We start from the raw sequence: 27,042 nt of genomic DNA, 5'->3' as shown, positions 1-27,042 counted from the left end.
AAAAACTCAGATTTTGCCTAACCTGAGCTAACTTGAGGAGAGCTGATATGAAGAAGTACCTTCATGGGAAATTGCTCCTATTGCTTGGGATGCGCAGCTGAGAAAAGGATGAAGTGTTACGGCAAGTTGAGTGAAGCTGGAGAGGAGAACATTTTCAGACAGTTGTGAGCAGCTTTTCTGTGTTGCAAAAGGAGCAATTCGGTATTTTTCAGAATACAACAGTTGGTACCCAGTGTGCGAAGCTTCTGCCTTTTCTGCTCTGCTTGTTGTCAGTTATATTAGAGACATTTCGGCACATTTCAGGATGCGATAAGTGCTTGAAGAATAAATTCAAAACCAAACAGAATGAAAATCCACATTAGAGATGGGAAAAAATAACAAAGAAAACAACTCGCATATTAAGAAAGGGAAAGAAAAAAAAAAAAAGAGGAAGAAAGAAGGGGACTTTAGGATGGCTGACAGAACAGTTTCTGCTGAAGTGCTGGAAACAGTTTTGGTAGAGAGAAAGCTGTAATGATTTAAGTGGATGGAAGAGGGACTTGAAGGCCAAGGCAAAACCATGCTAAATTATCACATGGGCCTGCAAAACATGAATAACTGAATTTCTTCCTTTTGACTATGGGACTTCTTAGGAAAAACCCAGCCTGTGTGTCTTTTCAGACAGCGTAGGTAAATAGAGGCACACGTCCAAACTACTGAAAGTACTGTGCTATGTCTTGTATACCTTTTTATTATTGTTATCATTGTTTCTTTCATTAGAGGGGTAGAGCAGACAACCATGTACGGCATGCTTGAAACAAAATGACATTGATTGAGCTGGACGTGGACACTACAGTCCCAAGTAAGTAAGCAGTGGGGTTTTTTGTGTGTGTTTTTTTCTTTCTTGTTTTGTTTTTACTTTAAATGCAGTAAGTTGTCTTCTTTTACCTCCTTCTTCATCCTGAAAAATTAATAACTTCAGGAAATGAAAATGTAATCCATGCAGCAGTTGAAGTTGTCTCAAATACTCGTTGTTTTTAGCTTTTCTTTCATTGCAGGAGATATTTTGCTAGATAAAGTTGAAGTAAACAATATGAGTCAGTCTAACCTTTTCAAAGGTTAGTGTGGTTTGATTCTGATAAACAGTTGGGTGAGTGTTGTGGTGAATTCACAGTGGCTATGTATTAAGCATTAATGGTAAAATGACAAGCTATGTTTTCTCATTCTTTTATAGAAATACAAGAGAGAAAGCAATATATTAACAGAAACCCAAAGCGCATTGCTTAGAAAAATAACTCCCCTCCCCAAAATCCCTCTTCAACATAAGCTTTAACTCATACACAGCAATATTTCACATTCATATAGGACATCAAGCTTTGGGTAATGCTTGAAATCACATATCTTAAATGTAGTTCTTGTTCTAAACTTCTCCTTTGTACTAACTCCAGGCCAACCTTTAAAAAATTATGTTGGGTTTTCTTCAGAGGTTTTTAAAATAAACTCATTTTCTTTTGCACTTCCACTTCTTATCAGCAAACAGTTGTTTACTGAAGTAGCATGCACAGTATGAGTATGGTTTGATGTCTGTCACCGGAGAGAGTTAGTTTCAGAAAGAAATGTTTTTTGCCTCTGCATATGGAACTCAGAGTTGCTTTCCTGCCCGGGGCTAGAACACACTTTCTTGCCTTTGCAAACAGATCTTCACTCCCTCTAGGCCATCCATAGGTCCACTCGACATCGACCTGACTGACATGGTCCTGCCAGAAAATAAGCTTTCCCTTCTGGTTTCCAGGCTGTCAGTGAGTGGTACCTTAGGGCGAAAAACTTGCATGAATTTCTGGTAAAATTCTTTCGATGCAAAATAATAAATGAAGGGATCTATGCAGTTGTTGAGGCAACTTAAGCATAAGGTGAGCTTGTAGGCAGGGTACAAACTCCCTTCGTAAAACAGACGGACAATCATATGGGCAAGTAGGATAAAATTATTGGGGGCGAAGCAAGTGATGAATACCAAAAGAACTATAACTGCCAGGTATATGGATCTAGTCTTCTGCCTGTTACCGTATCTGCTTGATGTCTGAATAAGCTTCCGAATGGTGCCCATGTAGCATCCAACTGTTACAATGAAAGGAATCAGGAAGAGCACGACAAATAGGGTGAGAAGAAAGGCTACCCAGGCTGCAAAGTTGGGCAGCATTTCCCATTTGAGGACATCAAAACAGGTTATAATCCCCAGTTCTTTCACTTCATAGGTCAGATCTGTGTTTTCCAATGGGTAGAAAGCTAGTAGCAAGAAAATCCACATTATCACGCAGGCACCCAAGGCATATCTTTTTCTCCTCCACTTGATCAACTTCATGGGGTATACTACACCCATGTACCTCTCTATGCTGATACAGGTCATAGTCAGTATGGAAGAATACATGTTGGAGTAGAACATCACAGTCACAAGGCTACAAAGAGTCTTGCCGAAGGTCCAGTGATTGCCCTGAATGTGATAAGAAATCTGGAAGGGAAAGCAGCAGGCCAGCATAAGATCCGTGATGCTCAGGTTGATCATGAAGATAACAGAAGGTGTTTTGGGTTTGATGTGCCAGCAGAGCACCCAAAGGGAAAAAAAGTTGCCAGGGATACTGATAATAGCCACCACTGTGTACACCACTGGGAGAGTGATGGAGATAGCTTTGTTTTGAAGCATTGCAAGCGTCTCAGCGTCCAGGTGTGATACGTTTTTAACCATTATTCAAAAGAGCGTTCTTGTTCTCTGCAAGCCAGCTTGATCATATCATGAACACTTCTTGGCTTGAAAATCTGGAGAGAAAATGTCAAGAAAGAGAAGCAATGTGTCAAAGCAGAAATTGCAAACATGCTTCATATGCTAATTAAATACTAATTTTAAAAAGCCCAATGTTATTTGATATTACTATTGAACGAACTCAATCAATTAAAATTACCTTCTGAAAACTGCCTTCTCCCTTCTACTTATTGCATCATTTATCTGTCTCATTTATTCCTAGCTTTGAACAGCTACTTTTTCTCTGCTGAATGGCTGATAGCTTTACAGTCTGTGCATTACCATTTACACACCTCATTGTCATGTGATTGTGACACAAAGAAAATCACAAACTGAAGTTAAATCGATGTCTGCATTAGAACACTATGCCATAAGTTCCTCACGAGCTAAATCCATTCTATATACTCTAGATAGTACAGCAGCATTTAGCAGCTGCAAACAGGAACTGATATCTCAAAGTACTAGATGCATGCACCTAGTACAGGGGTGTAATTTAACAAAAGCCAAGGGTCAAAAAAGTGAAGAAATGGCAATGAATGGTGTGAAAGGAAAATGGTCAAAGAACAGCATGTTCTGTGAAGAATGGGACTATGGACCTTTCAAGGATTCCAGGCCAAGCCATCTGATAACTTTGGCTACATCTACAGTGTTTTTATGAATAAAGAGGAACAGAGAGTGAATACAAGCATATCCCTTTACCTGTGGATTCTGAACATCTCCACTGTTTAATGCAAGTATCTCTTTTGAAGACACACATGCCACAAGAGAGGCTAGTTGTTGGTGTCACCTAACCTCAGATCTAGTCAAGTAAGACCTTTAATGTACTTGTGTAGTCTTAACCTTGGAGCAGTGTGTCTGTCCCTCAGAGTAATGGTCAGCCCACAGTTGGCAAAAGCCATTCTGCCGAAAATGGTGATTTCTGACTAAAGCTCTTACTGATTAACTTCCTAGCCCTTTCACAACATACCTGTTGATGGTTCTTGAGAGCTGGCAAAAAAATAATGAAGTTTCTACCAAAGGCTACCAAAGAAATATTCAATTCTAAAAATAAACAGAGTGCAATCCAGAAAGATTTTTAAAAGTGCAGACACAGCAGTAAGAAGTTCAGCGTGGGCCTATTTCTGTAAATTTCTTGATCTGATCAATAAGACACAGTGCTTCAAAAGTCAGATAAATATATTTGGAAATAGCAAGAGTCAGTACCAAACAGGTAATAACACGAAAATAGGAATTGCAAAGAAGTCATGTTCTGAATATATCATGTATATGAAATGGAAAGTATGATCACAACTGCAAAAATACTTTGAGGTAAATTCACTGCGGATGAAATTCTGTTCTTGTCAGTGGAGTTATATCAAAAATTAAACCAACTCTTCAATTTTCAGGAGAACTAGAAAAGGTATTTAACTGTCAAACAGCTCTTACAGAAAAGAAAAAGAATGTAATGCCATCCATTTCAGTTCTTCTATCCACAACTTACCACACTAAATATGAGTCCATTATCACCTTAAAAGTCTTTGTCAAGTGACAGCCATTCATGCCTAGCAACCCCACATTTCCCAAAGCAAACAGAAAAGTTTCATCTATACCTAAAGTACCTACAGAATTTTAATATTAACCTGTGAAAGACCTTTGCACTCAGAGACTGAGATCTCACCTCCAGATGCTATTCCTATACAAAGTGTATATGTATTCATGAGGTTGAAGTTCTGGTGAAAATTTCCATTAAAACTTTCACGCGAGGCACAAAGCTGTTGATTATCTGTTACACTGAATTTTATGTAAGGAATAATCATAAATATATTTTTCTGAAAGCAGCTGATGAATCACAGAATCACGGAATTGCAGAGGTTGGAAGAGACCTCTAGAGATCGTTGAGTTCAACTCTCCAGCCGGCCCCCTACAGCAGGCTGCACAGGTAGGCATAGGCTCATCAATATCTCCAGAGAAGTAGATAACTCAGAGATAGGAGAAGACTCCACAACCTCCCTGGCCAGCCCGTTCCAGTGTCCCTTTACCCTCACCATGACATTCTTTTGCATATTAGTGCAGAACATTCTGTGCTCCAGTTTATGGCCATTTCTCCTTGTCCCATCCCCACTGACTGCTGAAAAGAGGTTGGCCATGTCCCTTTGACTCCCACAGTTAAGATATTCATAAACATTAATGAGATCACCTCTCAGTCTTGTTTTCTCAAGGCTGAACAGACCCAGGTCACCCAGCCTTTTCTCACAGGGGAGATGCTCCAGGCCCTTTATCATCTTTGTGACTCTCTGCTGGACTCTCCAGGAGATCCCTGTCTTTTTTGCACTGGGGAGGCCAGAACTGGATACAAACTTGCTTTTTCAGAAAGTACGCAATGATAAGAAAGAGGGGAAAAATGCAACCAGATGCTGAAGTATGCAAAACAGTTGGGATTCAGAGCCATTAAAGGTTAAAGGCAGATTTTATACACTTACGGGACAGAACTGTCAGTAAAACTTACTTAATTGCCTCCCAGATTTAGGCACCCCTTGAGCTGGGATTGTAAGGCTCTGGACTTTGCTGTTGTGTCTACAAGAGCTCTTCAAAAATGGTGTTTTCCCTTGGCATGGTTTTCTGTAAGGAAAGTGTTCATCACAAGGAGCTACAGAAGATGTTCATCACAAACAGTGAGAGTTCCTTACTGCTTTCTGCAGAGGAGGAGGGAGCCCACAGAGTATGAAAGACTTGCAAGTTTTCATATGGAAATGTGGAGTACAGAAAATCACCACTTCATCTTTGCTTTTCCTATTGGCAAATCTTTTTGGATCTCTAATCCTGAATTTCTTGCTCATGAGACATGGGCCAGCAGCAGTTCCTGCTCTGAGTCACCATTATTTTTGATTGTTTGCCTTTTACATCAATGGACAGATTAAGCTGCTGGTTTCACAACATAGCATTTCAACATGCTTTCCCATTATTGTGTCTATTATTCCTTCAACTATATTTCCAATCATGTTCAGGGTAATATGAAGTCCTTCCCCCATGGCAACCACAGTCTATGTTTGTCACTTGTGGTTTTGAGTTGAAAATGTCATAAGTAAAGCAAGAAAGTTTTTTTGGTTGGTTGGTTTTTAGTATTAAAATTACATTCTCCTTCCTATATAAGAGCTGCTTCCCTGCAATTTCAGGCTTCCAGCACAATTTAATTCAATTTAGTTTTCAGGAATCACTGCAAGAGAAAATTTCCTGCAGAATGGTTTTAGAACATAAAGCTTCACCTCTGGTTTCAAAACTGTAAACATACGTTCTGTTACATAAAAGCCTGTAAGAAAGACATTTTATTTTGGCAACAGCTGTGTCTAAACTACGACAAGTGAACATGCAGAGAGACAGAAATACTCTATTTGGATTCTTCAAATGAGAAAGTACAGTCATATTGCCATTTACAGTAGTCCTAGAGATTTGAGCATAGAGAGAGAAATGTTACAAAATACCTAATTTATGGAACATTTAGTAGACAGGTGTATCTCAGTTCAATACTAGGTGCTAATCCCTCACTAAATTTGGGGAGGATTTTTTCCTCACTTGGGACACACTACACAAAAGGCTCACTTGTAATTTCAGTAGCACCAGATTTTCTTGTGAGCTGTAATCATCACTGAGAATGAAAGCTGCTTAGTGCTTCTTTTGGCAGGGATGGTGATTTCTTTCCCTTCAGCAGACAAGAGATGGCAAATAAAACAGTAAAAGGTATGCGGAGAAACAAAGATTAAAAAGCAGAAGAGAAGAGAACACTCTTATTTCTTAGTCGTGGAAGAGTAACAACAGAGATATCTACTTTCTTTTTAGGAGACTACTAAATAAAACTGATGCATTTCCTTTCTCACATCTATTCTTTTCCTGTTGTGTCAAGTGCACCTGCGAGAAAGACTGAAAAGCCTGCAAGCTGACTGAAAACAGATGTACCATTTCGTAAAAAGTTTTGTGATTTGAGTTGGAAAAATAAATCACGACGCATGCCATTAAGCAGAAAGCCTTCATTAAGCTTATTTTGATGCATTAATGTGGTTCACTACCTGTTAAAGCACTCCTGAGAAACGCCTTGTTTCTGGAATCCTTAGAGACCTTTGCCATTTTAGAAAGACACTACTCTAGCTGAGAAATGTAGGACAGCATGGGAAAATAAACCAACCAGTCAACCAACATGGAATGCTGAACGTAGTTGCAAACATATTCAGAATGAAAATAAATCACATAATTTGTTGCAAATGTTTAAGGAAGTTGTATTAAAAGTTTTTAATCAAAGCAAATGCGATTAACATTTTTGGGTGTTTGGGTGTTTTTTTTTGTTTTCTTTTTTTGTTTTTTTTTTTGTTTTGTTTTGTTTTGTTTTGTTTTGTAATCAAAAAAGTGCATTTTTAGCAAAAAGTAATACTGAAATTCGTTTACTTGCTCTGCTTATCACTTACAAAAGCAGTAATGAGAGCTAAAGGATTAGGATAGTTTATTTCTCGCTACATTTAGCTAACGGCAGTGAAAACTTAGGAATCCTCTACACTGAATTCTGGGAACCTCTGCTGGACTGTCTGAATTGCTGTTAACAGAATATTAGACCAGTGTAGAAAACAGACTGTTAATTTCCTTTGTAGACTGGGTATGAAAAGAAGAAAGAGCAAGGAAGGCCAAAGGATAACATCTTGAGTTGTGAGAAAAGTGACAAACACTTTGATGTTTAGACAGACAAAAGGGTTTTAATACGGGGATAACTAAGAAGCATCCTTTTATAACACAACTCAGTTCTTGTTCCCTAAGCATCTGGCTTTGCAGAAAGAGGCTATAGGTTTTCTCTGGATGTTCTTTCTCACACTTGCAATAAACTTTTGTGGAAATTTTAACATATAATGTTACATCTCTACAAGTCAAAGCTTTTGTTCACTCAGTCAAGATCTGAACCTAAGCCTTCTAAGAAACTTCTTTGTATTAGGTCTTTGTTGCTCTTGCTGAGGTTTATTGCTTCTGTTCTTTTCTGAGTATCATACTCGCAAAGATCACCAAATGCTGCCAAGGATGTAGCCACATTATCACAAAGGCATTATTTCACACAGTATTAAAGTCTTATTTTCTTAAAAAAAAAAAAAAAAAAAAAAAAAAAAAAAAAAAAAAAAACCACACACACATATATTTTCAGGAAATGTGCATGCTTGTGCACTTATCACAGAATCACCATGGTTGGAAAAGACCTCCAAGATTGTCCAGTCCAACCATCTACCTACTACCAGTATATCCCGCTAAACCGTGTCCCTCAGTACTACATCTAAATGTTTCTTGAACCACCTCCCTGGGCAGCCTGTTCCAAAGCCTGATCACTCTCTAAGAACATCCAACCTGAATCTCCCCTGGCACAGCCTGAGGCCATTCCCTCTAGTCCTGTTACTAGTTACATGGGAGAAGAGGCCGACCCCCACCTTACCACAACCTCCCTTCAGGCAGTTGTAGAGAGCAATGAGGTCTCCCCTGAGTCTTCTTTGCTCTGGACTGAATAATCACAGTTCCCTCAGCCACTCCCCATAAGACTTGTGCTCCAGACCCCTCACAGCTATGCTGCCCTTCTCTGGACACCCTCCAGGGCCTCAATGTCTTTCTTGTAGTGAGGGGCCCAAACCTGAACACAGAACTTGAGGCACGGTCTTGCCTGTGTGCAGGGAATGATCACTTCCTGCTCCTGCTGGCAACACTATTTCTGATACAAGCCAGGTTGTCACTGGCCTTTGTGTGTACAAGTATTTCCAAGCAAACAAAACCAAAACCAACCAACTAGCTGCAAAATTCTGGACCTTCTATGTCATTTAGCTTAGAACAAATAAAACTTAGTATTTTTTCAAGGAAGATTATTTGAATAAAAGACATAAGAAAAGTAAATGTATGCCTCCACTACAAAATGTGAAATATTTTTACGCTGCAGAGTGACTTTAGAAATGCCATACTGATCATTAACTCCTGCAGAGACATATTTCAGTCCTTTGTAAGGTACATCTAGTCAAAGTAAATCTTATGGTGGTTATGGGTCTGACCTCAAATTGTTAGGCCAAGGCAAAACACAAGTGTCTTCTCTCCACAAGTGTTTAACACCAAAAGGTGAGAAAACCTCTATTTTTAAAGTGAAAGAATATGAAAACACTACCAGCCTTAGTGTAGTGGAGGAATACATGCCTGTTGAGCTTGTATCAGTCTAGATGAAAGAAGCTTTCTTCAAAACTGAAGAAAAGTAATCTTAACACTTCTTCCTATAAGAGAGTACTCCTACAGCCCAAGGGGATGCAAGCGGGAAGCTCTCATGATTAAACAAAAAAGTTGCGCTGAGTGTAAAGTCTAAAAATACAGTTAGGAGATGGGTAAACAGCACATGGAAGTACCGACCCTGGGGGTGTTCAAGGAATGATTGGATATTGTGTAGAGGGACATGGTTTAGTGAGAGCTATTGGTAATGGGTGAACGGTTGGACTGGATGATCTTTTAGGTCTTTTCCAACCTTGGTGATTCTATGATTCTATGAATCTACTGTTCTGATTCCTCAAAACTAGCTATGTAGCAAATTTAACTGTACATAGTTACTTCTGCATTTCCCCATGTCTGTCCTGCACCATGCATTTTTACCAGTAGTTGAATATTACTGCACTTGAACTTTTGCCTTTGCTAACAATAAATTAAAAAATTAGGATTCTGTGCTGATTGCAAACACTGCAGTTAACAACGTTCATTCTATGTTTGATAACAGTTTGCAAATATACAGCCTGTATTTTCTGTGTTAATAATCCTGTCTAGAGTGATCCTAGTCAATGCCATCTTTTAAGAGTACATTTCGGGAGTAGTCAGATTTATGGAAATATTAGTATTTCCATAAACATTAGGTTGTGGGACAGTCCTGTTCTATGACACTCAGCATATGAAGCCTGAGTCTGTGACTATATGTGCTGCCAAGGAGCTGGTTACTTCATAAAACAAAGTGGATTGCAGTTTCTAAGCAGCTTTCAACGATGCTATGAGCAGTCTTAGGTCAATCTGGTTAACTGCCTTGGTCAATTTTCTAGGCTGCTCTAAATTTCAATCAAAGTAAGCATCCTGAAGTGGATTTAAATTATTCTGGTTATTGCACTAATTGCCAAAATATATCATGTATATATTAGTCTTTCCTACACGCACAGACTTTGTAAGCCTGATTTTTTTTTTTAAGCCTGATATTTTAAGAAGTATTAGCAAAGGTCACTGTCCAAGTGCATGCTCTTATTTCTCAATAGCACAAGGTAACTTGTTTCTTGTTGAAATTATGCTGTCTTGCACTTAAGCATGGAGCAAGAGCATGCACGCAAGCAGTTACTGAAAAACTGCTGATTCCTGTCAGGGAACATTGACTTCATGCAGCCACCATTTTTTGTCAGATGGCTACACAGAGTGTATGGCAATGGACAACCAGTTTGCCAAATACTCCTCCTCAACAGATGTCCTGAGCCACATGGAATGATCCTGTGCCAGAGGGCCATACTGCAGGTAGCTCATCCCTAAACAATTATTTAACAGTATTGGCTTATAGCAAAACACTGATATTTTTATAAACGTCAACCTGAAAAAGTCTAAACTTAATAATATATGAACTGGTTTTCTGTATTACTTTGCATCTTTGCATATTGTCTGTGTCCAGGACTGATGAACAGCTTTTGGTCTGCAGTTATCTCCTCCTATGAGTAAATACCTCACACAGTCATTGTGAAAGTCAAAGACATAGTTGAGACCATTTCCCTTCTGAATTCAACTGTCAGGAAAAGTATCAATACTTTGTTGGCAGAAGCCATTTGTGATAGACAATACGACTGATTTCCAATAGAGAATACATTCATCTTCAGAAAAGTTCAGAGGCTTATAGTGAATGAGTGATATGATGGACATTTTTCAGCAAATATATGTAGGTTGCTGTTAAAGCAATGCTTCCTATTTATTTTTCACACAGAGGGTGGTGACACACTGGAACAGGTTGCCCAAGGAGGTTGTGGATGCCCCATCACTGGAGGCATTCAAGGCCAGGCTGGATGTGGCTCTGGGCAGCCTGGTCTGGTGGTTGGCGACCTTGCATACAGCAGGGGGTTGAAAGCAGATGATCATTGTGGTCCCTTTCAATGCAGGTCATTCTATGATATGATCCTATATATAGTTAGTCACTTTGATCTCTCCCATCCGTCACACAACAACAAAGTGTAATAGAATACTGGTGGGAAGCCTCAACCTCTACTGCCATACCACTAATATCTTCCTCTAACATTATGGGTCAATGTCATGAAATCGGAGGCATTACTTTCAGAGCAGCCCAAGTATATATATTCTGCTTCAACTATATCTTTTCTATCTTTTCATTTCTCTCTTCTGTGAAATTCTTTTTGAAAGTTTCCTCTCCTGCTCAGTCCAAAGGAACTGAGGTAGAGCTGTACGTGTGTTTTTGAAGATTATCTTCAGAGATTAAAAAGAAAGCACATGGTAAAAAAAAATGAAGAAGAAAAAAAAAGAAAAAAAAAACAAAACACAGCTTTCTCTTCCAGTTGCATTAAGGATATGAAAATCTTTAGTTGTTGATTGATTTAATATATGCTGCAGTCCATAAACAGCTCAGTCCACCATTATATTATACAGGTGTAGCTGAAAGGATAATTTGACATGATTTTTGGGACATACTGTTTGGAATAGAATATAGTGTAATCCTAGCACATGTGTAAGACATTTTGTGCAGAAATTGCAAACAAACTTGTTAGTGAAATCTCAGGAATAACTACATGAGCATTTAGCATGCATGACCTGGTTTTAAAAGCAGCGTTACATGCATGCACAGAAGAAGAGATGCAAAATAAGAGACCTTTTTTTGACCTTTTATTTGTCCTTCCTAATTTACCATTTTTTTCCTGACCCCTCAATTTGATACCAGTCAGAAGTATGACTGGTGATACACAAGAAACGCTTTTGGTTTTGTTTTGTTGTTTTTTCTTTCCTATGTCATAATCTCCAGTTCAACAGGCTGGAACTAGATGATCCTTAAGTTCTCTTCCAACCCAAGCCATTCTATGATTCTGCAATTCTACGATTCTACGATTCTGTGATTGCTAACAAAAGCTCCTGTGCTTATTCGGTTTCATAGTAACTACTTGTGCAGCCACACTAATACACAGAGATGCAACAAGAATAGCACTCTGAAACCACATCTGCTACCATTTCATTCTTCTGAAAGCCATCGAATGCAGGTGACACAGTGGGTCAAAGTTGAAATATTATCAGTTGCAAGTGTGCTAGTTAGATTTTTGTCTCTCTTGCAAATTTTCACTGCGCTTAGGTAACTTAAATAAGGTAAAAAGTTGATCGCACGCCTGTCTAACATACACTTCCTTCATTAAAACTATAAAGTAGCCTAATTTTAATCAAGAAGTGTGCTGGTATATAATTTAATGAAAATTTGGGGGTGGGGAAGGGGTGTCTAGTGTGTGTTCTCCTCTATAGGCAACACATAGCAACAACTTGTTGGCTTTACTTGAACTTGAGCTCCCCATTACCACTAGCAAAATGCCCTGAGATACCTGGATCATTGCAGTATGAAGCATTAAGAGAGTTTTGTGATATTAAGAAGAAAAAAAAAAAAAAAAAAAGATTATTTCCTGTTTTAGAGGCTGTTATTTATTGATGTGTGTACTAAAAAATAGTGTCTTCACAGTTATTTTTATGATCCTGAGATTTAGCTGACTTGATAGGGCTAATTTCAGATATGATATGAAAGGAAAGCAATCCTGCAGCATAGGAACTCCGAGTCCCAATGAAAAACTTTGTCAGATAAAATTCGAAGCTTCGAAGCTTGAGTTTCACTAGGACTAAAACACTGTAGATAAAAAACTGGGGTCCAGGGATCAGCCAGTCTTAAAGTGTATTTCTGTGTAAGATGAGACTTCAGTGTGAAAAAAGTATACCTTGAGAAATGCAGTGACAAGGACAAATATAGAGAACAGAGAGGAACTTGAAAATGGCATAACTAACGCTCTTCACCCGAAGAGATGAAAATGAAGGGGAAAATAAACTCCTGACATGCTGAAACCTACTGATACAATAAAATGAAGGTAATAATCTGGCCAAAAAATAAATATGCTGAAGAAGAGCACAAGCACATCATAAAGTAGTAGTGCCATGCAGACATGCAAGTCTCTGACTTTCTGAGGAGAACAGGCATTTACAGGAAAAAGGAACAGCAAACTGGAGAAAAAGCTCCTGCAGATCATATCATGGGCTGATGATCATGTACTTTATAGACATTTACTTCATTTTGTGTGAATACTGTGTGTAGAAGATTAAGATACTGAAATTCATGGTATATCTAAAAACAAACTCCAAAGTGTTTCGAAAGCTAGCATGATTATGATCCATTTAATCAATAATATCAACAGAGCAGTAGGAAATAGCTCTTGGGAAGCAAAATGTGAGTTATAAGTACGCCTAGAGACCTCCATGTGACATTCTTTAAAATATTACTGAATTTGTGGAGAGCCAATGTATGACTGGAAATCGATGCATAGGAAAATGATACAAATATACTAAGAATAAAGGAAAGGTTTGGCACAGTTGGAGCCTATACAGGAAAAACAGCTCAAGCTAACCCAAAACAATCAAGGTTTCCATTGTTAAAAGTTAAGGTTACAGTTTTTAAACTGAAGACTAAAGAAAGCCATTTGGCACAGAAAAGTATATGGTTCAGGGTGACACACACATTGGGGGTGGGAATGTGATTAAATCCTCTATATTCTTAAAGGACAGGAAAAGATATTAATAACATCCAGGAAGGAACTGGACAAACAGCTTCTGTAGTGTTTGAAGTAGATCACGTATAACAGTCAGAATAAACCCAAGATATTTACCATAGAATCATAAGATGACCAAGGTTGGAAAAGATCTCCCAAGATCATCCAGTCCAACCCTCCACCTACTACCAGTATTTCTCCACTAAACCATGTCCCTTAGTACAACATTTAAATGTTTCTTGAAGGCCTCCAGGGATGGTGAATCAGCCATCTCCATGAGCAGCACTGTACTGAGCCTCACCACTCTTTCAGAGAAGAAATTTTTCCTAATATTCAACCTGAATCTCCCTTGGCTCAACTTGAGTCCATTCCTTCTTGTCCTGTCACTCTTTGCTGGGAGAAGAGGCTGATTCCCACCTCACCAAAACCACTTTTCAGGTCATTGTAGACAGTGATAACGTCTCCCCTTAGCTTCCTCTTCTCCAGACTGAGCAATCCCAGTTCCCTCAGTCATTCCCCATAAAACTTACGCTCCAGACCTCTTGTGAGATTCATTGCCCTTCTCTGGACACACTCCAGGGCCTTGATGTCTTTCTTGTAGCGAGGATCCCAAAACTGAACACAGCATTTGAGGTGCAGCCTCACCATAGCTGAGTACAGAGAGATGATCACTTCCCTGCTCCTGCTGACAGCTCTATTTCTGATACAAGCCAGGTTGCCATTAGTCTTCTTGTCCATCTGGGCACACTGCTGGCTCATGTTCAGCTGAGAGTCAGCCAACATCCAGGTTCTTTTCATCCATACAATCTTCCAATCACTCTGCCCCAAACCTGTAGCACTACCTGGGGTTGCTGAGACCAAAGTGCAGGGCCTGGTACTTGGTCTTGTTGAACCTCACTGCATTGCCCTTAGCACAGTGATCCAGCCTGTCCAGATCCCTCTGTAAGGCCTTCTAACCCCCAGGAGATGTTTCTACAGATAATCAAAGAATGTAAAGATGATGGGAGTGATTGCTCTGTTTTATGGCTGAGAATCTGACATCATTTAGCTATCAGATGACATAACCTCTAAAAACTGTATGGCCAGGACAAACACTGACATGGCACTGCCAGAATAGGCTGGTCTGCTAAAGGATTACTATGATTGTACTGCAGGAAGCTGTGTGTCACATCCAATAAGCAATTCAGCTGCATCAACATGCTACACGGACGTTCGAAGAGTTAAATACCTAAATAAGAAGAATATAATGTCAGTACTGCACCATCAGTCACATCATGAGAATGGTGAATATGACAGCAACATGCCTAGGATAAAAAGAAGGCTGAGAGAACAAAAAATACAGAAATGACAAAACCTCTCAGTTTTCACTGAATCGGCTGGGCAAATGTGCTGAGATGTAATCCTTGTATGCAGACACCTGTAAAAGAGGAACTCCAAAATGGAGGAGCAGCATCTGGTGACCCAGGTTTCTCCCATTGTCTTGGACCTGCTCATCAGCAGGGATCAGGCTCTTCCTCTGAGTGTCAGGGCCATCCTCTGCTGTGGAGGTCACCTTGCCAGTGCCAGCCTGTGCCACGCTGACAGGCTTTCTCCATGGTATGATGGCGCCTACTCACAACATTCCATGCCTGAGCTTGCCACTGCAACACACCAGGGAACCAATGGGGAGGAGGGACCTGACACAACCCAAACCTGCACCAGGCAGCATTGCTATCAGCTACTGGTGCAGAGAGTTCCAGTGACCAAAAGCTCTCACTGGAGCTGACTGATTTATCAGTATTGCTACAGTGCAAAAGCACAGCTTGCTGTCCCCAAAGAAAGGCCGAATACATGGAAATAACTGATTAGAAATGAGACTTGTTAGAAGAAAACTCTAAGCTTGAAACCTGAACTCTCGTGAGGACTTCCCTATCAAAAGGTTTTGGTTCTCTTTTTCTGTTGTGCCTCTGCTGTAGAGGCATAGGTCTCAAAGGAGAACTGCCCCTGGAAGATCCCTTGTTGGGGCTTCGATAGAGGCTGATACCTAACCCCAACCCTCTCAGCAGTCTTCTCTTCTGAAACACTGAGGATTCATTCTGCTCTTACAGTATAGCCTGCCCTCCTGCCCACTGCAGTTGCCTTTGAGAATACCAGCACCAACAACTTTTCTGCTTCTCCTGAAAAAAGTGGAGGTTGTTTAATTTTTCTTACAACTTTGTTCCCGTCTCTGTTTTGGGATCCATGTTAAGAGAAGCAGGACCATCACTGCGTTTTCCCACAGAACAGCCCAGCCCCACTGAAATTACTCAGTAACAGGACAGGGTTTATTCACATGGCACCAGGCACGTGGTGGAGAGACCTGGTGGGGTGTATGAGATGGAGTCATTGATGCCTGTGCTAGTCATTAAGCATCACCACCCGCAGGGCTTTTACTGCCGTTTGGCAGCCAAATGATGGAAAAAGCCACTGTTCTGAAAGTCATTCATGGCCTAAAGGAAACAGATCCAGGTCCCTTTTATTTTAAATATCTCAGTAAAGTTCTCATCTCAAAAATATAAATGCAACGTAGATTTCAGGAGAGATGTTTTAGTCTCCCTATTGTTTTCCTGTGTATGTTTCAGTCTCTTGCTATGCCTCACAGTCATAAAGACACAAACAGAGAGGAAGAAATGCAAAGCAGAGTTTTAAGCTTTGAAACAAATTGATTTCCTTCTTTAGTACAGTTTGTGAATGATGTACACCTAAAAGAGCCTACAAAGTATAAAGTAAATTAGTGCAGCCCCCTCTAGAATCAGACATGGAGGTGAGAAAAGCCGTAGTGCTTAAACATCGCAGATAGTGACGATAAGAGCGCAGTGATAAAATATTTTTCATCACATGATGTGGGGAAAATTTGTTACAAGTTAGGACGTGCTGCTCAGTGCAGGTTCCTCTTTCAATTCTCTGAATCTCTTTAAAAAAAAGATCAAAAAGAAGCAAACACAAAAACTGAATTTAACAAGCGGTTTCCTCAGTTCAGAACTACTCACCGCTCCCACAACATCTCTTCAGATGTTACCTACCTCTAGGGCATTCTATAAGGTACATACTGAAGTCATTTGCATACAGACTGATAGGCTTTAGAGCATTCTGTTATATAGTGCTATAAACCCTACTATGCAAAAAGCATGGTTTGTGATCTAGTTTTGTCTTGATGATTTAACATAGAAGAAAACCTTTATTTATTTATTTATTTACTATTTTTTTGCCAAGACTAAGAGAAGACACCTAGAAATTCTTCAGATAAAAGCCATCCTTTCTTTTTAAAGGTTATTCAATCACAACAGGAAACATTTTGAAATGGTCACACTAATCACAAGACCGACTACTTTTTAGGCTGAACACGTGTTCATACTCGGCTCCTATTTTTAGGTCATATCATGTGCCAACTCCATGCCACTGCTGTTTGTATTCTAGCTGTAAACGAAATGATAACTTTTACAGATCTTCCTTTTTTCCTTTCTTCCTTTCTTCCTTTTTCTTTCTTTCTTCCTTTCTCCCTTTCTTCCTTCCTTCCTTCTTTTCTTCCCTTTATTTTCTTTCCTTCTTTCATTAAATCAAAAGAGTTGCTTTTCACTCTGCTCTATACGTAATATAGAGCAGATATTACATAATATTATATTATTATATTATTATATATAGTTTATTATATTATTATATATTATATAATATATATTATATTATTATATTATATTATTATATTATTATGTAATATGATAATATTACATATTCAAACCTACATGGCCCCAGCTAATATATCCCATACCCTGTCAGTTCACAATCAAGCATTTTGAAATGAAACTCCTAATGGCAAGCAAGTTAGATGAGAGGAAACATCTCGGTCCTTGAGAAAGCTGCAACTTTCAATGCTTTGCTGGAGATTTCAAGGAGATCCAGCCACAACAACATATTGCAATCCAACTTTCCCCTGGAGCAAAATATTTGCAACAGTCTTATTTCAGAACAAAAGTTTGAAAGATCAAAAACAGAAAATAGAGTACTAACCACATTCCTCAAACAGGGAATTCCTCATACTCTCTCAACTGGGATGTGTGAAATATGAATATATTTTCATCTTCAGAAAGGTAACATTTGGATCTATATCACCCACGAAACAGTAAGATTTTCTTTGTCACTTCATATAGAACATATAAATTGGGACATCTCTATTTAAACACTAAGTAAAATGCTACACTTTTTCATTATCAACTATTTACACTATAACTCAAACTGGAACAAATTCAACTTCAGGAGTAAAGACTAGTTGTAGAAAAATAACTATAGCATGGTGGCTAATCTTTGCAAAAATATTTGGTTCCAATTACATTAGGTAAACATCTTTAGTTTGTAGAGAGTACTCTCAGCATCAACAGGATTAAAAGGTACATTAGAAGGTACTTTCTTCTAGCTGTCGGATTCACTAGGATTTACTCTGGTAAGTCCTCAGCAAGTGCTTTGACTATTTATAGCACGTTAGGTTCTCAGAATGATACAGCTTGAGAAGGAATCTTCCCCCTCGACAACCGTGGATCACTTCAGACCTTCCTTCTAAGCTAAGCAAGATCTCAGTCTCAGTTTTAGCGCTTGCAATGAAAACAACAGAGGATTTAGGTTTCTACAGCCTTTCTTTTTCAGTGTTAATATTAAGACTACATTTTGGTAATTCAGCTGGAAGCTATTATAAGGCAAATCTGAGCCAAGAAGGTGATCTGAGACAGCCAGCATGTTTTACCAAGGGCAGATTGTGTCTGACCAACTAGGTGGCCTTCAGTAATGGAGTGATGGCATCAGTGGCCCAAGAAAAGGCAACTGATGTCATCTACAACTTAGGCTCGTAAAGAGACATTCCAAGCAGGTATAAAGAAGAGCTTAGCTTAACTGAAGAGCTTAATCTTGGTCCAGTTTAATACAATGTCACACCCTTATATTAACAGCCAACCTAGCTGCAGCTGTGAAAAACTTGCAAACTTTTTTACTGACGTTGTATTTCAAGTGACCACAGCAGCACTGATCATTGCATTGATTTTGTAAATACTGAATAATTGAAATCATCAGCTCTGCAGTGACCTGAAAATGAGGGGAGGAGAAGGTATCTCCAATGAACACGTCTTTTCCTTTGTTGTCAAGAAATGCTCATATAGCTCAGGCAGGTTACTACAGATGGATGGATAAACTACTGAAGAATCTGGGAGCCTAATCTTGTCAGCCCATTCCCCTCTTTGCTTTGTAGTCTAATGATCCAAGTAGGGACAAGCTGGAAAACAACAGGCTGAAAAGAGGCAATCAGCTCTGGTGCCAAGAAACTTAACAATTCAGCTGGGTGCAAAATGGACACCTTTAAGCCTGCCTGTTTCAACTAGATTTGTGTTGGAATGAGTGCCCTCCCAGCAATATTCCAAAAGCAAAGTAAACCACCAGAAAGCTTCAGTCTGTTCTCCCTATTCGACGATTGACAACTAGGCCCTATGGTAAGTTCAACCTCTTGTTCTGAATGCCAAATAAATAATTTATTTGTGGGTATTTCCATAGCCTGCAATGTTGATGCAAAGTGCTTCAAAAAGAACTGCAAAGACTTTTTCTTCAGCCTTTCTCTATTACAAATATTATTTGACTCTGTATTGCAAACAGAAAAGTAAGCAATGGAGAACAAGAGTTGCCTAAGTCCTCAATTCTCTGAGCATCTGACATTTCTGTAGACTATATCTGGATCTGTGAGTGTTCAATATTTCTTCAAGTCAGACCCAGGTGTCTCTGAATACACATTAGAAAATGAGGAACTCTGAATTGGTGGCTTCTTCTGAAAGCTTAACTCCTTGAAGGCAGATATGATAAAAAGAAAGATGTCATGCTCTATGAGATGAGAATCACAAAGAGTAAGGTACCAATGAAAATCCAGCGTGAGAAGAAACTTCTTCGTAGTAAGGGTAACAGAACACTGGAACAGGCTGCCCAGAGAGGTTGTGGGGTCTTCTCTAGAGACATTCAAGACTCACCTACACACATTCCTGTGTGACCTTATCTAGGTGTTCCTGCTAAGGCAGGGGGATTGGTCTAGATGATCTTTCGAGGTCCCTTCTAATCCCTGACATTATGTGATTCTTTGATTCTGTGTCTTACTTGTCTCAGAATGGGATCTGGAATAATAAGAGGATAAAGAACAGTATGAACTCAGCACTCAGACTGATGTAGTTCACACAGAATAGACTACATGAAAACTTGGGAAAAAAAAATCTTAGTGAGTTTCCCAGAATACTCTCTTCCTCAGGAAAATTACTTGAACACCTAAGCTTTCAATCTGTTGGTGAATGCTTTTTTGAAAAGATTATCTGTTTCCTTTTATTTCTGGGAAATCAATATTATTTGTTATGGTCTTTTAAGATGACTGACAGAAAAGAAACACTTCCTTCACTTTCTAAATGACAAACTAGCGGTTATGGTCAGGAAATAGAGCCCCACGTTGCCTACCACGTCTCACCATGGAAATTGTTATCTGAGCAAGAGATTGTTTTAACCATGAAATGGCTGCATACCGCCTGTATTTCATGTCAAAGATGCACAAGAAAAAATATATTGACATGACTGCATAGGGAAAGACGAAAGCACCGTGAAGAAGGATACAGGATTCTCTAGTCTAAACACAGGGTAACTTATCCATGAGGGACTGGCCATAGTCAGATCTCTACTCTTTAGACTGGGATTAGCCAGTAACTTCTGAATGTGAAACAGTATCTTTGCAAACAAAATTAGAGATCAGCTATTTTGTCTTCTAGCTGAGCTAGATTTCAGACATCTGCTCCTCTTTTGTCCAACGACTACTGCTTTCTCTTTCATCAAGGTTGTAATTTCAACTGGACAAGTGCAAATCATCCCTAATTGTGGTAGTTTAAGTATACTTTCAAGGAAGGAAACGGTCAAGGTTTTCAGTACTTTACAAAGAGAGCACTGAACGTGTAGAGTCTTTATCCTAGGAGAGTGCCCTAGAAGAGGAATTACATGTACTTGAAAGGAAAGCACTTGTATTTGTAAGAAAACACAGTCTTCATTATATACTTGAAGCATGCTCCTCCCTGGCAGTAGACCAGCTCTCAGTCCTGTCAAAACCCAATTGCCCTGTAACTGCAAATGGATATCTGCTCTGTACTTGCCCTTAAATATCCCAAGTACTGCTATATTTTATGAGAAGTGACTAATAGGGACTATAGTTAGTGACTGTGTGAGAACTGTCTCCACTTGTGCTGAAGGAATAAAGTTCCATCTCAGCTTGATTTCAGGTATTTTTGTGCATCCTTTTACTCTCTGCATCACCCAAGACTTTCAAGCAGAATCAGTGACAGAATCTGATTTCCCAGGACATCACTCAAGCATCAAAATCACAAGGTTACACCCATTTTTTCCTGCAGTCCTACCTCCTGTGAGCACGTGTCCTTCAGCAGCAAGCACATAAGGGCTTTTACATGCTATAGTTTCCCTCTAAATGAGTGACTGATCTTTTTGTGTGATGAAGTCTTCTGTTCTATCTATACTTTTATGATTGAGTGCTGTACCATCTTCCGTATACACAAAGAAGTTGTTATTACACTGAATCTAAGTCAATATTAGTAAATTAAACTCTGTCAAAACTTGGGCTCAAGCCATGAAATTCACTTCCTTGTGTGGTTACAAACTTATTACAGGGCTGAGCCATCACCAACCTCTCGAACTTTAACAAGAGCAAGTGCCAGTCTGCACCTGGGACCGGATAACCCTGACTATATGTACAGACTGGGGGGTTGAGTGGCTGAAAAGGGTCAGGGGGTTCTGACTGATGGCAGACTGACAGTAGCAGTGTGTGCCGGCAGCCCAAAGGGCCAATCGTTCTGCATGCTGCATCAGGTCCAGCAATGACACCAGGCAAGGGGTGGGAATGTCCTGCTCCCACTGCGCTGAGCACTGGGTTCAAGTCTGGGGACTCAAAAGGAGAGCTATGAAGATGGTGAAGGGTCCGGACTGCAAGATATATGAGGAGTGGCTGAGTCCCCTCGGTGTGCTCAGCCCAGAGCAGAGCTGAGGGGAGGCCTGATGGCGGCTGCAGCTCCTCATAGAGAGCGGAGGGGCAGCGCTGAGCTCTGCTCTGTGTGACAGTGACAGGGCCCGAGGGAACGGCATGGAGCTGTCAGGGGAGGGGCAGCTGGGGGGCAGGGAAAGGGGCTGCACCACAGGGCGGTGGGCATGGAACGGGATGCACAGGGCTGTGGGCACGGCCCCCAGTGCTGGAGTTCAGGGAGTGTTCTTCGGGATATTTTATGCTTCTATGTCACAATCTTGATTCACACAAATTAATACTCTCTCAACTTCAGGAGTTATCATAGACGAAAAATCATACCAAAAAAAAAAAAAAAGAGCTTAGATGTTTCAGAGGCTGGGAACAGTTGTTACAGCTGTGTTAGATTGGCTGAGGAACAACGTTTGCCTGGTTCCAGCAAATGGTACTATTTACTGAAGATGTCGAGTGAAAATGTCATTTCTGTCTAGACCACAAGAGGGTGCAGGCAAACCTGCTTTGCCTTGGAGATTTAGATTTCTGAGGCATGGATATTTCGTTATTTATTTTATTTTATTTTATCTTATTTTATTTTTTTTTCCCCTCCAGAGTATATATGAGAGGATCATATCTTGCTGTCCTCTACAGTGTACTTGCATTTAACATGTAACCCAAAGTATTTCCTTCTCCCCATTAGCTGCTGTCCTGACATATTCGTCGTTATCTCCCTCAATTCTGGATCGTTAGCTTCCCTCCTGTATTTTTTTGCCTTTCCCTCAGCATTTCCATTCCTGTTTGCCACGATCTATCCTACCTCTTTCCCCAATACTTCCCTTTGCTCCCCACACAGCCAACAGTCACAAGGAAAAGTAATAAAAACACAAAAGGCTCCTTTTTCCCCAACCTTCAGTTGCTGAATCACTGTAGCACAGAAATGGGGTCCTCTTAGTGTACCCAAGATTCTGGAATAACAGGATTTCACTTGTGCACAGTTTAGAGAATCTCAGCAACTAATCATATCTTTGAGAACATATGGTGAAAAAAAAAACCAACAAAACAAGCTTTACAAGGTAATTCCTTTCTTTGTGCTTACTCACCTGTTCACGGCAGAAAGTTGTGTTCCTGCATATTCCCTTATTGCCTCAGAAATTGCCTTATATAGCTAAACTCTGCATGTAACATCCTGTCAAAGAATACGCAACGCTTTTCATCTTAAGTGTTGATCAGACTTACAGGCAGCTCCCTAAGGAATTTCCCTCGCCATGGTCGCTGCTGATGTTTCCATTCTATCGTAGATCAAATTTCCTCTCTGAGTAAGAGCTGTAGAAAGGACCAAAGGAAAACCTTTTAAAAATCAACTGCTACTAAAAAATGCTTAAAGATGCCAATTATTGGCATGCAGTAATGGCACTGCCTCCTGTAAAACACAGTTCATTAGCTGTCTAGGTACCAGTGCTTGATTGCTAAAGATACACAATATGAACATCTGAAGAAGGGAAGATAAAAGGGCACAAGCGTTTTGGTAACTTCATATTTTCTTTTGCAATTGAGTGAGGTGTGATGTGAATCAAGTACACCTAGCTGCTTCATCATGACCATATTGGTGCATACCATCTCTTGTTATTTCAAGACCTAACAAGGAACTACAAAAGCAAGGACCTGATGGTAAAATTACTTTAATTCACCACTTGTTGAGCATGAATTCTTCATGCAGTGGTGTACAAATATGACAAAAACATACCATTCCTTAAGAAAAAAAGCTTAGAGATGTTTGCACCAGCCTGGAGAACTCTTGGTTCCTCATCAGTGTCATTCTGAGAAAATCTCTCCTTTGTTCTCAGTGATGGCTAGTATTCATTTTAAAAGATGAGCTACTACATGAAGCATATACAAGCTCTCTCTCTCACTCACTGTGTTCTTGGCCTTAGTTAGACACTCAACGTACATGTATTTCAGTGCAACACTGAGAAATAAGAATAGCAATGGAAAATTTCAGTCAGAACTGAAGGCCTCTTATGAAAAATGTATGAAGAGCGACCAGATCAAATTGACATTACCAAATTCCACATGTTAAGCCTGTGATATATTTCTCAATGATTAGCAACTAAAAGTAGACAAAAAAAAAAAAAAATGGATTATACTATCCTAAGCAGCCTGGTCTAGTATTAAATGTGGAGTTTGGTGGCCCTGTCTGCAGCAGGGGGGCTGGAGCTTCATGATCCTCGAGGTCCCTTCCAACCCAAGCCATTCTATGATTCTATGATTCTGTGATTCTATGATTCTATGGTTCTGTGACTACTTGTTCTAAATTTATCTAACAATCATGACCCCAGTGGTTCATTTAAAAGTCCCTCTCAGTTTTTTTGTATGTAAATAGTAATCTCAAGCAGAACACCAACTTTTCTTTCCAATTTCAATCATAATATAAAGATCTGTCTGGAAGAGAAAATGAGACCAAAGCATAGTCCCAACAGTATTTACTTATAAAATGAACTAATTTTATCTGGAAAATTTTGAGGTACAAATCAAGTGTGTCCTATTTCTATAAACTCTTTTTATTTTTATTTTTCCAGGGAAATGATCAATTTTGAGGATTATTAAGTACTCTGAAAAAGTAGGAATAGTGTCAGAAAATGTGTCTGATATCAAAAATGCCATTTGTCCATTTGGAGGCTTTGTAAACATTAGTTGTCAATAGTAAAGCACCTTGGACTTCTTTAAAAGCCAGTTATAATGTGAAAACTATGTAAATATGAAACAGAATCATAAGGCTACAGCAGATGTGCAAAACACCACTGCATCGCTTAAACACCTTGAGAAATGATCCTGGTGTCTCTTCACTTTCAAGCAGGACAGAAAGTCCACCACGTAACCTCTTGAGGCTAGGTTGTGGCATGCTCGGTTTCTGTCCTCCAGTCACCTAATGAGAAGCCTGCAGACAATGAAGGTGACCACATTTACCATACATAGGTAAACTTATGCTGTTTATCTTCCATCCTGTTGTGGCACTACATGCAATGTATGCCTGCTTCTGATAGACAGCTGAGGAGTACGTTCCATTCCCTTGCAAAAGATGCTGAAGCTCAAAGAGAATGCTGAGAGCAAACATTTAAAAACAACTAAGCTGCCCCCCTATTTTCTGCACTTACACAGCCATTAGTGAGAGCAGAATTATCTGCACAGGCAGATGCATCAGAGTGGAACTCAAACCCACAGTGCGAAAGGGGAATAAAACATTTTCAGTAAATGTACCTGAAGAGATGCTAAAATCCGGAGGCAGAAGCAGCAGGTAAGCTGCTGTCTGGTGACAGGCAACTCCTGTGTTCAGTTCGTTATCCTCCCACAAAGCTGCTGTGTATTTTCATTCAAGCCGTGCCTACACAGTAACTGTGAAATGTGGTAGGCATCCCTTAGCCAGCTTTCATCTAGCAGTGTGCAGTATTAGTAGTGAGCTGTTTCAGTATAGATCACAGATTACAAGTATTTACCAGCTAAGGTCGTGCACAACTGTAAGGAACCTCAAACCGCTTAGCAGTGATACTCAGATACAACTAAGCTGACAGAAATGCTTCTCCCCATGCTGTAGCCTCTTCCCTAGCAGCATGATGACATCCTCCTATCCATGTCAAAAATAACCTACAACTGTTTGCAATGGAAGAACTTGGATTCCTGATTGGATCGTGTGTGTGCTGGGAAAACCAGGACGCAAATATGGGTGTCACCTGGGGTTGGGTTCAATCAAGTTCAGTGACAAAATGTTTCACAGAATATGTTAAGGGTAAATTTCATTACAGAGATTGAAGGGTGCTGATGATTTAGGAATTAAGTCCAAAATTTGATGGAACTTATGTTTCTCAAGCAAACAAATACTTTCAGAAGCTATAGCGGTTGGATTCTCCCAGCCATTATGCATAAAATCCAAAAACTGCTTGTACCAGACACTGAGTACAGTCAAGGAGCTGATGTCCGAGCATTAAAACTAATTACAAGCAAAAAGAATTGTTTTAAAAATGTAAATGCCAAAGAACTGAATCTCCAGTATATTACCTAACTCCGATCCTCTCAGCATGTCACCTTCTGCAGCGACCCAGTGACAGCACTCGTTTACAATAATTGCCTTGCATGGGCTATTTAATGTTTGTGTCCAAACTATTAAAAAAAAAAACCAAACACCTTCACACAAATAATATCTTCCCATCTATTAAGAGACAGCAAATGCAGTATGCAAGAGTGCTCTCTGTTACCAGACTTCCTTCTGGTGCCACTCTGTCTGAGCATAGTTTTTGTGCATCAGAAGACTCTGATAAAGCTACATCTTCTTATGATATGCTTCCACTGTCACTTCTGTGTGTATGTTCAGTTGCTGTAAACCTCAGGAACAGTCTCGGGATGACTGTAATATGTGACTCTGCATTAGCTAAAGATAGTTATCAGATAAAGTTTTACAAATCAAACTAGTCCAAACTGATCTTTGTTTTTTTCTATCAGCATGTAGCAGCTCACTCTTCCCCCTTCTAAAAAAGCACTGAAGAAATGTTAAGATTTTTACTGCCTTCTGTGCTAAAGCAAACTATACACCTGATAACCCCTTATTTTGTTCACATTTGCAGAGAGAACTCCTGAAAACTGGCGGTAAGAGTCTTCTTTCTCTTTTACTGCAGTATTTGCTGTAATCATTCTGAATTCTGACAAATAGCAGCCTAACTTGTTGTTGCTCTCGTATTAACCTACGCAGTATTTACTTTATTACTAATGCTCATAGTCATCTCAGACAAAGACACACATACACTTCTTAGATGCAAGGAACTTTGTTCTCCCTTTGGATGTAAATAATAGGAGGGTGCGAAAATCAGCCTTGGCTGAGTTTAACTCCACTAAAAATCAATTCTGAAACAAACAAACAAACACAAAAACAATCAAGAAATGAAAAGCTGTAGTCCTTACCTGATCTGAGATGTACAGTGCACATTGAAAGCTCTCTTAAATGTCAGAGAAGAATTAGAAATAGTTGAAAGTTTGCATTCATCCAACCACAGGGCTCAGGAAATGACCTCCGTATTTTGTAACGATTAACTCCTTCCTCACTGTCTTCACTTTTTCAAGTAAAGCAAAAAAATCCATCCTACCCACCCCTGCAATTTGATAACTAATGCCATGTTCTACACCTGATTTCTGTTTCACACTAAGAATATGCAGGTGGTTAGAGAAGATGTCTCTGGTCACTTCCATGGAAGAGAGAATTTACAGCATCTTCTGCATAACTACAACAAAGTACGTTTTGCTGTTGCGTGAAGCTTTTGTGATGAGGTGTAGAAATGACTAAGTGATGGCTTAAGCAGAGAACTCTCTGTTTAGAAGAAGCTCAGAGCAATACTCTCAGCATGACTTGTGCTGTGCCACCCACCAGAGCGAGACAAAAAAAACAAAAGACAGAAAACCAGAAAATGCTGTTC

General features: G+C 39.6%; 1 protein-coding gene across 2 annotated transcripts; it reads right to left on the bottom strand.

Moving 5' to 3' along the window:
* Positions 1 to 1,396: 1,396 nt before the first annotated feature.
* On the bottom strand, positions 1,397 to 26,574 carry P2RY8 (P2Y receptor family member 8). Of its 2 annotated transcripts, XM_072359919.1 has the most exons (3): positions 26,534 to 26,574; positions 22,823 to 22,909; positions 1,397 to 2,790 (listed from the first exon to the last, which is right to left on the bottom strand). In XM_072359919.1, exon 3 carries the CDS (start codon positions 2,717 to 2,719, stop codon positions 1,646 to 1,648), a length of 1,074 nt encoding a protein of 357 aa, XP_072216020.1. In that variant the 5' UTR covers positions 2,720 to 2,790; positions 22,823 to 22,909; positions 26,534 to 26,574; the 3' UTR covers positions 1,397 to 1,645. The 2 variants fall into 2 exon arrangements, with proteins under 2 accessions (XP_072216020.1, XP_072216030.1); XM_072359929.1 differs by lacking the exon at positions 26,534 to 26,574 and having other exon boundaries at positions 22,687 to 22,824.
* Positions 26,575 to 27,042: the final 468 nt, after the last annotated feature.

The sequence above is a fragment of the Excalfactoria chinensis genome, chromosome 1, assembly GCF_039878825.1.
Source record: "Excalfactoria chinensis isolate bCotChi1 chromosome 1, bCotChi1.hap2, whole genome shotgun sequence".
NCBI lineage: Eukaryota > Metazoa > Chordata > Aves > Galliformes > Phasianidae > Excalfactoria > Excalfactoria chinensis.
This window is presented reverse-complemented; position numbering and strand designations above follow the sequence as displayed.

Excerpts from the sequence above, each read along its gene's own strand:
- P2RY8 (XM_072359919.1), bottom strand. The coding sequence starts at position 2,719 with ATGGTTAAAAACGTATCACACCTGGACGCTGAGACGCTTGCAATGCTT.